Raw genomic sequence first — 14444 nt, forward strand, 5'->3', positions numbered from 1 at the left:
CTTCATGCTATTCTTGTATTTTATTTTGATGTATAGGATTGTTAGTCTCCTTTGTGGTTACCTTAATATTTACCCTTACATTTCTAAGTTTAAAATGATAACTTGTATCTCCCTATATCACCTTGATTTCCTCTCCATATGGAAGATCTATGACTACTTTATTTAGTCCCTCTTTATTGATTTAATGTTGTCATCTTTTACATAATGACATCATTTATTGTTTTTTTATTGTGCTTTAAGTGAAAGTTTACAAACCAAGTCAGTCTCTCATACAAAAACTTATATACACCTTTCTATATACTCCTAATTGCTCTCCCTCTAATTAGACAGCACACTCCTTCCCTCCACTCTCTATTTTCATAACCATTTGACTAACTTCTGACCCCTTCTGCCCTCTCATCTCTTCTCCAGACAGGACCCTGCCTACATAGTCTCATGTGTCTACTTGTTCCAAGGAACTCACTCTTCACCAGTATCATTTTCTATCCCACAGTCCAGTCCAATCACTGTCTGAAGAGTTGGCTTTGGGAATGATTCCAGTCTTGGGCTAAGAGAAGGTCTGGGGACCATGACCTCTGGGGTCCTTCTAGTCTCAATCGGACCATTAAGTCTGGTCTTTCCACAAGAATTTGAGGTCTGCATCCCACTGCTCTTCTGCTCCCTCAGGGGTTCTCTGTTGTGCTCCCTGTCAGGGAAATCATTGGTTGTAGCCAGGCACCATCTAGTTCTTCTCGTCTCAGGCTGATGTAGTCTCTGGTTTATGTCACCCTTTCTGTCTCTTGGGCTCATAATTACCTGGTGTCTTTGGTGTTCTTCATTCTCCTTTACTCAAGGTGGGTTGAGAACAATTGATGCATCTTAGATGGCCGCTTGCCACCATTTAAGACCCCAGACGCCACTCTCCAAAGTGGGACGTAGAATGTTTCTTTAATAGATTTTACTATGTCAATTGACTTAGATGTCCCCTGAAACCATGGTCCCTAAACCCCTGCTATGCTAGCCTTTGAGGCATTCAGTTTTTTCAGGAAACATCTTTGCTTTTGGTTTAATCCAGCTGTGCTGACCTCTCCTGTATTGTGTGTTGTCTTTCCCTTCACCTGAAAGTTCTTATCTACTATCTAATTAGTGAGAACCCCTCTTCCTCCTTCTCTTCTCCATCTCATAACCATCAAAGAATATTTTCTTCTCTGTTTAAACTATTTCTCCAGTTATTCTATTAGTGGTCTCATACAATATTTGTCCCTTCGCAACTAATTTCACTCACCATAATGCCTTCCAGATTCCTCCATGTTATGAAATGTTCAGATTCATCATTGTTCTTTATCAATGTGTAGTATTCCATTGTGTGAATGTACCATAATTTATGTATCCATTCATCCACTGATGGGCACCTTGGTTGCTTCCATCTTTTTGCTATTGTAAACAGTGCTGCAATGAACATGGATGTGCATATACCTGTTCGTGTAAAGGCCCTTTTTTCTCTAGGATATATTCCAAGGAGTGGGGTTGCTGGACCGTATGGTAGTTCTATTTCTAGCTTTTTAAGGAAGCACCAAACTGATTTCTAAAGTGGTTGTACCATTTTACAGTCCCACCAGCAGTGTATAAGTGTTCCAGTCTCTCCACAACCTCACCAACATTTATTATTTTGTATTTTTTGGATTAATGCCAGCCTTGTTGGAGCGAGATGGCTTATTTCCTGTTTTGAGCGTTTCTGTATCTTGATATATTTTTGTAATTTCCCTATCTGGGTTGCTATCTGGTTGCTCTGTCTTAAGTTCTAGTGTTGGGTTGATATCTGATATTATTGATTTTCTAACCAGAGTATTCCCTTTAGTATTTCTTGTAGTTTTGGTTTGTTTTTTGCAAATTCCCTAAGCTTCTGTTTATCTGGAAATGTCTTAATTTTGCCTTCACATTTGAGAAACAGTTTTGCTCAATATATGATTCTTGGCTGGCAATCTTTCTCCTTCAATGCTTTATATATGTCATCCCACTGCCTTCTTGCCTGCATGGTTTCTGCTGAGTAGTCCGAGCTTATTCTTCTTCATTCTCTTTTGTAGGTATCTTTTCACTTATCCCTGGCCATTCTTAAAATATTCTCTTTATTTTTGGTTTTGGCAAGTTTGATTTATAATATGTCTTGGTGACTTTCTTTTGGAATCTACCTTGCATGGGGTTCGATGAGCATCTTGGATAGATATACTTTCATCTTTTACAATGTCAGGGAAATTTTCTACCAACGAATCTTCAACAATTCTCTCTGTATTTTCTGTTATCCTTCCCTGTTCTGCAACTCCAATCACTCATAGGTTATATTCTTCTTGATAGACTCCAACAAGATTCTTGAGGTTTCTTCAATTTTTTTTTAAATTCTTTTATCTGATTTTCCTTCCCATATATTGTTAGCAAGTGTTTTACCCTCAATCTTGCTAATTCTGACTTCGATCTCCTCAATCTGTCTACTGAGTTGTCAATCTTCTGAATTTCTGATTGCTGCCTCTCTATGGATTCTTGCAGCCTATTACATTTTTCATTATGTTCTTGAATCACATCTTAATTTCCTCGACTGCTTTCTCTGTGTACTCCTTGGCTTGTTCTGCCTGATGATCTCCTTCCTGACATCTTGAAGAGTTCTGTATATTAATCTTTTCTATTCTATATCTGGTAAGTCCAGGAACATCTTCATCTGGAAGAGTCCCTGATTCCTTATTTTGGGAGTTTGTTGAAGCAATCGTGGACTGCTTCTTTATGTGATTCGATATTGACTGTTGTCTCCGAGCCATGTATGTTATTGTATTAATTTATTTTATGTGTGTTCACTATGAAAAAAGAAAAAAAAAATTTTTTTTTTCTTTTTCCACTATGTCCTAGCTTCTTGCTTTGTTTTGTTTCGATATACCCAAATAGGCTACTAGAGTGAGCTAACTTGATTATTGGAGACTTTGAAGTACTAATGTCCTGTTACCAGATGGCTAGAGCTGTTACCAGGTATATGAGTCTAGGAGTCCATTCGCTGTTCTTTTGTAGATTCAGCTAAGGTGTCCCAGTAGTCGAGCACCTAGTGTGTGGTGCAGGCTCTCATCTACGATCCTAGAGGAGCAGTGGTGATTGGTGTAAGCACAGGTTTCTGGTAGCAGCAAGAGGTCACACTCTGAGGAAGGCAGGGGGCTGACAACCTTCCCCCGAATGTCTGTGAGGAAGGTACATCCCTGTTCTCTAGAGCACTCTGGTGGGTGGGGTCTGCAGCTGTACCACAGGCATCCATTGATTTTAACTGTAAGGACTGGTAGGCACCACTTATCGTTGGAGCCCTGTCAAAGATGGCTAGGTGGTGTGGGTGGACCCTCCAGTCCTCAGGCCCCTGCTGTGGGTAGGTGAGGGCCCTGTTTAATAGGCAGAGTGGTATCAAATGTCAAAAACCTGCCTCTCCACCACACAGTTGAAACAGTTACAGTCAGACCTCAAACAGATTGACCCTTGCACTATAACAACCAGATCCTGTATGATGTAATGGGCCACCTGGAGCTACACGGGGTGAAGATAAAGTCTGCAGACCGCCTGTGCCTGAACTAGAGATGCTTCTGCTCTGAGTTTCCACATTAGGGGAGTAGGCAGAGTATTTTTCCCTGTTTGTTAATTTGTTCCTTCTCCAAGGCCAGGGGAATGGCTCAGGGAGTGTAGCAAGGCCTCTCTCAGGCCCAGGGAAATCCACTATTAATGAAGCCAGCTGGGGCAGAGGGAGGAGGGATCCAATAGATGTGAGTTCTTTCAAAAGGAGGAGCGATTAGATCCATGCAGTAAATTAGACAAAATTACTTATCTTGTGCCAAGAGCACTGTTTTATATCAGATTCTGAAGGCCTGGATGGATTGTGTGCGCTGGCTCCGTGGTCGCCAGGAGGTGGGGCTGTGGCACCTCGCTTGCCTTCTTTAGCTGAAGCAGCTGCGTCCTAAATGCCACTGCCAGCTGCACTGCATTCACAACCAGGGAGATGGGTTGCGCCACTTTGCCTGCCTTGTTTTGCTGAAGCAGCCGCATCTTAAACACCACTGCCAGCCACGCCTCAGTCACATGAGCAGGTCGCGGGTGTGCCACTTCGCTTGCCGTCTTTCACTGAAGCAGCCATGTCCTGAAACACTACTGCCAGCCTCTCTGCAGGGGAATAGGGGCCGAGGCACTGTCGCTGACTCGGCAGCTCCTCACTGGTTCTGCACTGTCTCTCCCTCCCCCTGTTACCCAGTCCAATTTCTTAACTTTGCCTTTGATGCTCAGGGTTCATAGATTTTCAATATATAATCAATTCACTTGTTTTTTCAGGTTTTTGTTGTGAGAGGGACCCCCGGAAGTGTCTGACTACTCTGCCATCTTGGCCCCACCTGCAACCTAGTTTTTAACAACAGATACTTAGATAGGACACCAGAAGCTCTAATGGCACAGTGGTTAAAGCACCTGGCTGCTAATGGAAAGGTTGGCAGTTCGAACCCACCAGCTCCTCTGTGGGAGAAAGATGCGGCAGTCTGCTTCCATAAAGATTACAACCTTGAAAACCCTATTGGGCAGTTCTTCTCTCTCCTACAGAGTCACTATCAGTCACAAGAGACTCGATGGCAACACATTTTAATGGCTAATGATGTTGAGCATCTTTTCATGTGCTTGTTGGCTATTTGTGTATCTTTTTTGGTGAAATGCCTATTTAAATTATTTGGGGAATTTTTGATTGGGTTAGTTGTCTGTTGTTAAGCTGTAGGAGTTCTTTATATATTCAGAATATTAAACCCTTATCGGAAAACCCTTATCTGATATATAGTACTCTAAACTTTTCTCTCAGTCTGGCTGTCTCTTCAATTTGTTATTAAAGTCCTTTGTTGATAAAGGTTTTTAATTTTGATGAAGTCCAATTTATCTATTTTGTCTTTAGTTAGTGCTTTTGGTGTCATATCTAAAACAAAAATCAAACCCATTGCTATCAAGTCCAACTCACAGCAACCCTGTAGGAGACAGTAGAACTTAGGGTTTCCAAGTATGTAAATCTTTCCAGAAGCCATCTGCCACATCTCTCCTACAGAGTGGCTGGTGGGTTTGAACTGCCAACCTTTCCATTAGCAGCCAAATGCTTAACCACTGTACTACCAAAGATTTTGGTGTACTAAGTATCCATTATTAAACACTAGGTCACTAGGTCTCAGAGACATATCCCTGTGTTCTTGGAGTTTTATGATTTTATTTCTTACACTTAGGCCCTTGATTTAATTTTTTAATATGGTGTGAGTTATGAGTCTAGCTTCATTATTTTGCAAGCGGATAGCCAACTGTTCCATCTCCATTTATCAAAGAGACAATTCTTACCCCACTGCATGGATTTAGCACCCTTGTCAAAATCAATCGACTGTATGCATATACGTTTATTTCTGGCCTCTCAATTAGTCTATGGTTATACCAGTACAAGGCTCTTTTGATTATTGTAGCTGTATACTATGTTTCAGGAAACGCTGGTGGCGTAGTGGTTAAGTGCTACAGCTGCTAACCAAAGGGTCGACAGTTCGAATCTGCCAGGCGCTCCTTGGAAACTCTATGGGGCAGTTCTACTCTGTCCTATAGGGTCACTATGAGTCGGAATCGACTTGACGGCACTGGGTTTGGTTTTTGGTTGGATTATACTATGTTTTGAAATCAGGAAACATGAGTCTTCCTACTTCATTCTCTTTCTGCAAGACTGCTTTGGCTATTTGGAATCCCTTAAAATTCCAGACAAATTTGGGAACTAGTTTTCCATTTCTGCAAAGAGGGCTACAGTAATTTTATGGAGATTGCACTAAATCTTAGATACTTTGGGTAGTAGTGGTATCTTAACAACATTAAGTTTTCCTCTTAATGAGCGCAGAATATTTTTCATTTATTTAGGTCTTTTTTAATCTCTGTTAGCAGTGTTTTACAATTTTCACAACAGCCACCAGCAAAAACACAACTCTGTTCCTCACATTTCTGAGCCAAAGAGGAGCGTGGTTCAGTTCATGGCTTGCAGTTCACAGACAGTTGTACTGGCAGCCCCCACAGGGAGGGAGAAGCGCTTGTAAGATAGAGAGAAAACTTTCCTATCTTGTTGGCTTGCTGCTTTTACAGCTTTTGGTTGGTTACTATACCTCTTTGACTGGTTTCCAGAGTTCTGACTCTTGTTAGTTGGACCACATTTTTTATTTCATTTTTCTGTAATGTTGTAAGAGGATGGAAGCATTCAGCTGCTTAATGTTGCCATTTTGCCTCCTCTCTATCCTCAAATGTTCTTTTATAACAATGAGTAAAATGTTGTGTTTTTTTCATTATAAGTCAGTACATTTTTTCTTTTTTTTTGGTTCTACTTACTCATGGGTATTTTGTTTTCTTATATCTATTGTGAATAGAATGAAATATATTATCTTTACTTTTGCTTATTTACTCCACAGGAAACCCTGGTGGCATAATGGTTAGGAGCTACGGCTGCTAACCAAAAGGTCGGCAGTTCAAATCTACCAGGTGCTCCTTGGAAACCACATGGGGCATTTCTACTCTGTCCTATATGGTTGCTATGAGTCGGAATCAACTCGACAGCAATGGGTTTGGCTTTTTTGGTTTGTATTTACACCAGAATACGAACAAATCACTCTAGGTCTAGTTTTTACCAACGGCTTTGGGAACCCTTTGACTTCTTTAAGAGTGTGACCTTCAGGATACTTCTCTCCCCCGGGCTATAGTCTGTCATTGGGAGGTGCAAGGGAATCTTCTGAATGGATATGAACATGTGCTGATAAGGAGGAGGAGGAGTGAGCTGCTCTGACACTCCCAGACATAAGCGGAGATTTCCAATTTGCTACAGAGCCCTGGGAAACCCTGGTGGCCTAGTGGTTAAGAGCTATGGCTGCTAACCTAACGGTCCGCAGTTTGAATCCACCAGGTGCTCCTTGGAAACTCTATGGGGCAGTTCTACTCTGTCCTATAGGGTTGCTATGAGTCCAAATCGACTCAAAGGTAACAGGACAGAGCCCTGAGTCTGTAATTTAAGTTTATGGGGGTGAGGAGAGTTGACTGGAGATTGAGGGAGAGATTCTCCTTCCTCCCTGGCTGTCTACCAATTGCAGAGATCTAAGCCAGCTAACAAGCATTCCTTACACCATCTCAAGCACTCCTTAGCTAAGTCACATTTCTTGGAATGACTGGCAAATACTTGATTGGTAGCTTTAATATCCAGTGCTTTGGGGTACTGACTTTATTTCTGAATTTCATGACTATTTTAGGGGGAATTGGGGGAGGTAGGGGGACAACCAGTTGACATCACAATCCCAAAAGGTAAGATATGAGACTTCCCCAAAGATCACTGGTTTGAAGGACAGCTATCATGTTAGGGTACAGGTTCACAGGCTGGCCTGAGTGAAGAGGCCAATAACTATGTGGGCAGGACTTCTGACCAAGGCGCCAACCATGACCCTAGTGACCTACTCGGCCGTGGTCAAGTCAGATGAGCCAGACCTCTTAGTGGTTCCCACACAGACATGTTCTCTGTCCTCCTGCCCACAACCTACTTCATACTTGGGGGCCTGTGGCTCTGATAGCAAGTTCACAAGAACAGGCACCACAGCTCTCCCAGATAATGTATCCCCAAGTCTCTTCAATCAAAAACCTACCTGATCTTGCCAAGCAGCCTTTGCTGGGTGTCTGGGTGTGGCCCAGTCAGGACTGAGGCACTGGATCCCACTCTGGTTCTACAGGAGACTTCAGACCCCAGTTGACCCCCAATCCCTTCACTATACAATTCATTCTAAACCCTAGGATTAAAAAAAAAAATTTTTTTTTTTTTTTTAGAAATCCTGACAATCTGCCTGAATACCTACTTGGATACCCAACAGAAATATGGCAAGATACTCAGTAGGGCCCCCAGGGATATGGGTGGGCAGGACGAGGCCAAATTAGATGGTGGCACAGGAGCTGAAAGGGAGCCTGTTCTACAAGGCACAGTGTGGGCCTTGCTGGGTTCAGGAGGTAGCTAGGATTTACGATAGACAGGCTGGGTGCTGCCACTTATAGGCTGTGTGGCCCCTGGCAGCTTACTTACTCTCACTGGGCCTCTGTTTTCTCATGTGTAAAACAGTGGATTACTGGTGGATGTACGAGAGCCCAGATGAAGAAAACTAGCAGAGTCTGGGGCCAGCTGTAAGTGACTCCATAACTCAACTACTCTGCCATACTCCCCAAAACCTTAGCTTCAAAGAGCTGCCTTTGGGACAGGAACGTTTTGAAAAGCTGCTTAATCCCTCTGCCCTCATGGTGCTAGGCAGTGTGGCCATTTCGAGACTCTGTCCCTTGTCCCCCGTTCATCTCACCTTCCCTCTGATGGGGGGCAGGTGGGGCTGGATTTTCATGTCCCTCCCTCCTGCTCTGCCTTTCCTGGCACTGAAGGGTCATTTGTTTCGACTCTTCTGGTTATCAGGTTCAAACTGGGATCTGGGAGCCAAAAACCAGGCTGTAGCCGCAAGTGGAAGTAATTAGGGAGGGGGCATCCATCCAAGCATGGCTGGAACTGAGCGTTCTGCTCAGAGACCCAAGCCAGAGCCCAGTGGCCAGAGAATTGCATGTGCCCCCAAGACCAGACAAGGCCCTGTGTGGTTTACATGGCCTGTGTCCCAGCCAGTCACATCAGCAGTGTCCCAGGCCTCAGGGTCTGCCCAGAGCTCTAAACATCATTGGTCCAGCAGCTGAGAGTCCATGTTTGCCTGATTCAGGGGATGTGGTCAATGCAGCCCTCGCAAAAGCACTGGGGACCAGAATGTTCTCCAAGCCACCAGGCCCAGTCTGTGCAAAGGTCTGACTAAGGGGAAGTGCAGACAGGTCAGCTGCAGGCCAAATCAGAAGTATGGGCTCCCTGCAGCCCCAGGGCCACATGAGAACAGCCCTGCAGGGACTTAAGGTAACATTGCAAGATCACGACTGTGGGCCTGAACAGAGGGCCGTACAGTGAGAGGGGCAGGAGAATGGCTCAGCAGCCAGGCTGCCTGGCTGAAGCCCAGCTCTGCTGCTCACAGGCTGTGTGACTGGGGACAAGTTGCTGAATATCTCTATGCTTCATATCCCCCTCTGTAAAATTGAGATAAGGGTAGTACCTACTCATGGGGTCACCGGGAGGATTACAAGAGAAAAAACACCTAAATTTCTTACACCATCAACTGGCCCACAGGAGGAACTGATAAAATACTAGCCATCCTTATTACTGAATTCCAACGAGAGAAATCTTTACCACTTGGTCTCGCCCCACTGTTGCTGGACAATGATACAAGAAGAGAATCTTTACTACTTGATAGAAACCAGTCCATGTTGTACAGACAACATGTATGGGTGGTGCAGCCCAGGAAGGTTCCAGCCCAGGAGGCTGACTCACCTGCTCAGGTAACATGAACAGACCTATAGGATCTGGGGATGCTATGGGGAACGTTAATGGGCCAGGGGCACTGAGAACTGGTAGCCTGTCCTCCTCTAAAGTCCTTTCACTCAATCCAACAGAATTAGGATAAGGAAGTCCCTTGTTGGTCTGAAGACTACAGTATGAGGGAAATAAACAAGGGCCATCCAGAACCGTCTGGGGGACTGTGAGCAGCAGTCTCCTAGGCAGATACCCAGGGGCAGCTTTTGGACCTGCAATCCCAGAGGACAACTGTCTCAGCAAACAGCAATGACATGATGCCCTCCCACCCAGAGCTCCCTGTACCCTGCTTACCCTGTCATCACAAGGAGACAACTGGATGCTTCTCTGGTTCACAAGGGTGCACAGGGTGTCCAGTTTGCACTAAAAAGCAAAGGCAGCCATGAGGAAGCTGCACATGGATACTCTCTACCCAGGGCATCAGGACCCACAGGTCCTAATGGCTCACACAGTGCACCTTCACCTGGGAGAGGGAGCCTGGCAGCTTGGTGTATTCATTCGGGGCACTGTGGGTCACAGAGAGTTTGGGAATCTGGAATAAAACGGTATTCCTGGTGTGGGAGGAGAAGTCAGTGGCTCCTTTTAGAGGAAGAGTTCAAAGGTTGGCAGAGAATGTGGTGGCCTAGGAGAGGCCCTGAGGGGAAGACATGCATAGGCACAGGGTCCTGGGCAGGAGCTTGAAGGGGGGCTGCATTTGGGGGAACTCAGGGAGAAAGGCAGGTGGAAACTGAGATAAGAGGACCCATGCACTGCTCTGTGGGCAGGTTCCTGATGCCCAGTGGGGAGAGGTGCAAAAAACACAGGAAGTAGAGGTGAGGACAATGGCTGGCCCAGCCCTGCAGTCCAGGTCCCTTAGGGCAGGGGGTTGGGGGCTCTCCATCTCAGCAAGCTGGTTCCTCCCTCTGGTAAGGTGTGTTGTGGTTTCTCTGCACCCCCAAATTGTCAGGAGAGAGGTAGGGCTGGCTTCTCCAATGGCTCCCTAGGAGCAAGGAGCTCCAGGAGGAAACCGGGGATCCAACCACAAAGCAGATGCTAGGCCAAACGTGAGTGGGAGGGCTGAACCAGGTAGAGTTGGGGCTGCTCTCCCTCAGCCCTGTTAGCCCTATCCACACGCCTGGCCAGGTCTCCCCCACTTTGGGGAGGGAGGTTCTACAGAGTGAGCTGCTTTAGTTTGGGTTCTAAGGGCTCAAATTCCTGCTCAGGGGACCTGATGATGGCATTTGAGGGCTTCTCCAGAGTTTCCCAGCCTCTGTGCAGCCCCTGGCACCCCACTGTACCGGCCACAGGAACAACACCTTCCCTACTCTGTCTACACAGCCTGCTGCAGCCAGGTCACCACGTGCCCCAGACATTTCTGGAAAGTTTTAATGGTGGTAACAACATTTGCCTGGAACTTTTCCTATTTTTCTTCTTACCTGCACACGCTTCTTCATGATTCAGCCTGTCTTGACTCATCCATCCGTGAGTGAGTGGTTTGAAACCCAAGCCACTCCCAGAGCTGAGGACCTCTTTGAGAAGCAAGGCCTGGCTGACAGGAACCACCTGAAACACCCAGAGAAAGAAGCCAAGTTCAGAAGAACCCCTGGTGCCAAGACATACATAGGGGTGGTGGAAGCAGGATCCCTTGGACATCTTTCCCTCACCTGGGCCATGAGGGTCGGGTAGGCCTTCAGGTTTTCTCCAGCACTGGTGGTCAAAATCAAAATCATAAAAACTCATTTCAACCAGCAGTGCCTTTCAGGCAGGACTGCATGAGTCACTGCCTTCATGCCTTACTCTACCCCAGGCCCTCACAGAGGGACTTTTCACCTTCATCTGTCTCATCTTGTCAACTCCTGGACATCTACAACATGGGAAAACCACTGTGGTACATTCTGTTGGGCTCATTTTCTCCTCCTTTTGCGGTTCCTCCTGGAAGGATACAAAATAATTGTTGGTTTCCTTGTCAACCAGCCCCTAGGGCCAGAGACATGGTGTCCCTTCCCACCCTCTGGTACAGTGGGTGAATGGAGATGAGAGAGAGAAGGAGCCAGTATCTACTGAGCTAACCCTGGGTGAATGGGGATGAGGGAAATGGGCTGTGTGGAGCAGCTGGGGTCTGAGCTGACCAACAAAGGGCAGCTCAGATTTCCGCAGGATGCAGTTGGTATGTGGAATGGAATTTATTATCTACCACATATTTGTTGTCAGAGGTGGTTAATCTCAGCCTTCCTGGACTGGTTTGATGCAACTGGCACAGTCAGCAGGGTCTGCTTTAGCAGCTCCTGAATGCCAAACTGGTGTCATAAGATGGATTCATTCCAGCTACTCCTGACTCACAGAAACATGGAGTTTTGGAACAAAAAGGGTAAACAGACAAGGGATGATAAACTTTTGATTAATGGATGGTTACTTTGGTTGTTGATATCTGTAGTGGTGGAAATGAAAGTCAGAGATGAGCCAGGTTTGAATTCTGGTCAGCCAGCAGTTTAGGATCCATTTCCAAAGGGAAAAGCTATGTTAAAGCAACAGACAAAAAGGACTAGACTGATTTCCATAAGAATAGTGAGGAAAGAGAAGAGGCACCTGGAGTGCTAGGGGTGAAGGCCTTGTATGTGAATCCAGATGTGGACTGATAAGGGGCCGGGTTTCCTGGACCAGCCCAGACAGGAACATGAGGCTATATGGATATAAACGGGTAAAATGGTTGAGGGGGTGAAGTGAAATTAGAAACCGTAATGTTTAAAACAGGCTTTATGTAAAAGGGTGAAGAGAAATATGTAAAACTGTAATATTTTAACTGGCTATGTGTAAAGTGGTTAATGGATACTCTATTTGACTGGGGAACATTTGTAAATGTAGCAGGCATCTAAGCAGTGCCTCAGTCAACACTAATTGGATATGCTAAAAGAGAGCTGGTAAGAATTGCCCAAGCACACACAAATTGGCAATTTATAATTGTCCCATGTGGAGCTTTAATCAGGCTTTATTATGAAATCTGTAAGTCACCCAGCTGCAGTCACTGAGATTTCTGACCAAGGATATTTGCATTTGAGAGGTAATAATTACTGGACTTTGATTGAGAAGCTACTTGAAGAAGGTAAACAAGCTGTTGGGTTATTAAAGGGATGCCTCTGTGGGCCACGGCCCTGTGGAAATCTGAGGGGTGCCCTAGAGTAGGGCAAGCCAGTGCCTATCAGAACTCTCTTCCAGGAATGGAAGCCAGCAAGTAGCTATCCTGAAATGCTTGCTTGACGTGACCACCTAGGTGCATGAGATTAATGGAGGTGGAGGTGGTACAGAAATGAGCTGAGTCTGGGCATGTTTCTACTGTACTATCTACAGTACAGCATGCCACTGATAGTCCCAGGAGGCTGTACCTGCCCTAGACTGGACTTTGTTTACCCAGTGATAGATGCAGCTGCTCAGAGTTCTAACTGGACAGAAGATTCTTCAGACCAAGGAACATGATTTTCTCCTCAGAGTCCTGATTTGACAGGGACAGGCAACTGAAATATTCACTGTTTAAAACAGGGGGAGGTAAAGGTGTGAAAGGGAGCTTGCATGCTTTTGTTGAGTGTATGCTTACACTCAATATGAGGGGGACAAGGGGACGTGAGAATGGGGGAAGATGCTGGCTGATGTGATTATATGATTCAACTGTGATGATTAAGACGTAATTGTGAAGGCTGTAGCTGTGCAGGTCCCTAACAGATGAAGCCAATAACGCTGACCTTGATGACCAAAAGTTAAGCATGTGAAAAAACTATGACCAAAGGGCCAGGGGGTGAACTATGAGATAATGGAATGGTTCGCAGTAAACAATTTGTCCTTTGGTCCTGCTTCCTGAGAGCTGGCTCACACCTGAGGCCAGTGAACACAGGTTGACAAGACCAAGAGGCACCCCCTGTAGGCCTGATGCTGACTAACCTATCATAGTGAGGCTAACAAAGGCCTTGGAAGTCAGAGGATCAGTGGAGCTTCCTGGGTGGTGAGAGTGAACATCTATGCGCTCTACGGATAGTAAGCACACCCCCTCAAGCCATGGAACCTCTGCACCAAGACCCCTCCTGGACTTCAGACTATGTATCTGTAACCTTCTTGCTTCTAGATTAAAGATTGCCCTTTTCCTGGAGTTTGTGAGTTTTTCCAACAAATTATAAGACCTAAGAAACAAAGAAGACGCCAATACCTGCTGACCTAGTCCTAGGTGAATAAAGATGAAAGAGGATGGCTGTAGCTGCAGTCTGAACTGACCAGGGAAGGAAAGCTGAGATTTCTACAGAAGGCGGTTTGCATGTGAAGTGGGATTTCTTATCTACCACACATTTGGTGTAAAGAGGTAGATGATCTCAACCTCCCTGGTTTGATGCAGTTGGCACACTTGAGTGGCTCCTGGCTGCACAGATGTCATGGAGCTATGTAATGTCATGGAGGTTGGGAGATACCATAGACACTGTGCAATACCACAAAGCACAAACGATATCATGAAAAATGTGAGATATCGTGGAGCAAATGCAATGTCATGGAGGTCTGTCAAGGGATCTGAGCATTGGCAGGTAACTGATCAGCATCCACTGGGCTCTGACCTTAGAAAGATCTGGACTTCCAAATGTCCACACTGTGGATGGCATATAGGACAGCCTTGGGCCCTGAGGCCTGCTTCCCACAGACCCCACAATCTTATCACCTGGCCCTTGGTCCTTCCACTCCCTGAGCTGGGGCTCCCTTATCACTCAATGCCAAGGAAGACTGCCTCCACCGCCCTCAGCCTTGCCATCCATAACGGCTAGCCCCAGCCAAACCCCCAACCCTGCCAGGGGACAGGGATGACGAGAAACCGAATGGGGCCAGGTATACATCAAGAGACTGGAGATAGGGACCAAGCCTTTTGAAACAGGAAGCTCCTTCTCCAAAAGCTCCTGAGTCCTCAAGAAGTGCCCTCCTGCCTGCAATCCCTTAGGGACTGACAAAAAGCCCCATTTGTTTCAGTGGGGATCGTAGAAGTTGCTGAAAC

General features: G+C 45.7%; 2 protein-coding genes across 2 annotated transcripts in view; both read right to left on the reverse strand.

The window, feature by feature from the left end:
* The window catches only part of LOC126059296 (anthrax toxin receptor-like), a 158208-nt gene extending 148395 nt beyond the window's left edge, over positions 1–9813 (reverse strand). The window contains exons 1-2 of the mRNA XM_049854949.1: positions 9743–9813; positions 7659–7799 (exon numbers count right to left, since the gene is read on the reverse strand). The gene's annotated coding sequence lies outside the window, so the exon portion shown is untranslated. The remainder of the gene's footprint in view (positions 1–7658; positions 7800–9742) is intronic.
* A 1118-nt stretch (positions 9814–10931) lies between these two features.
* LOC126059288 (translation initiation factor IF-2-like) overlaps positions 10932–14444 on the reverse strand; it is a 101998-nt gene continuing 98485 nt past the window's right edge. The window contains exons 3-4 of the mRNA XM_049854935.1: positions 11258–11359; positions 10932–10990 (exon numbers count right to left, since the gene is read on the reverse strand). Coding sequence (XP_049710892.1) covers positions 11292–11359 — 68 coding nt within the window. The 3' untranslated portion in view covers positions 10932–10990; positions 11258–11291. The remainder of the gene's footprint in view (positions 10991–11257; positions 11360–14444) is intronic.

The sequence above is a fragment of the Elephas maximus genome, chromosome 16 (genome assembly GCF_024166365.1).
Source record: "Elephas maximus indicus isolate mEleMax1 chromosome 16, mEleMax1 primary haplotype, whole genome shotgun sequence".
Lineage (NCBI taxonomy): Eukaryota > Metazoa > Chordata > Mammalia > Proboscidea > Elephantidae > Elephas > Elephas maximus.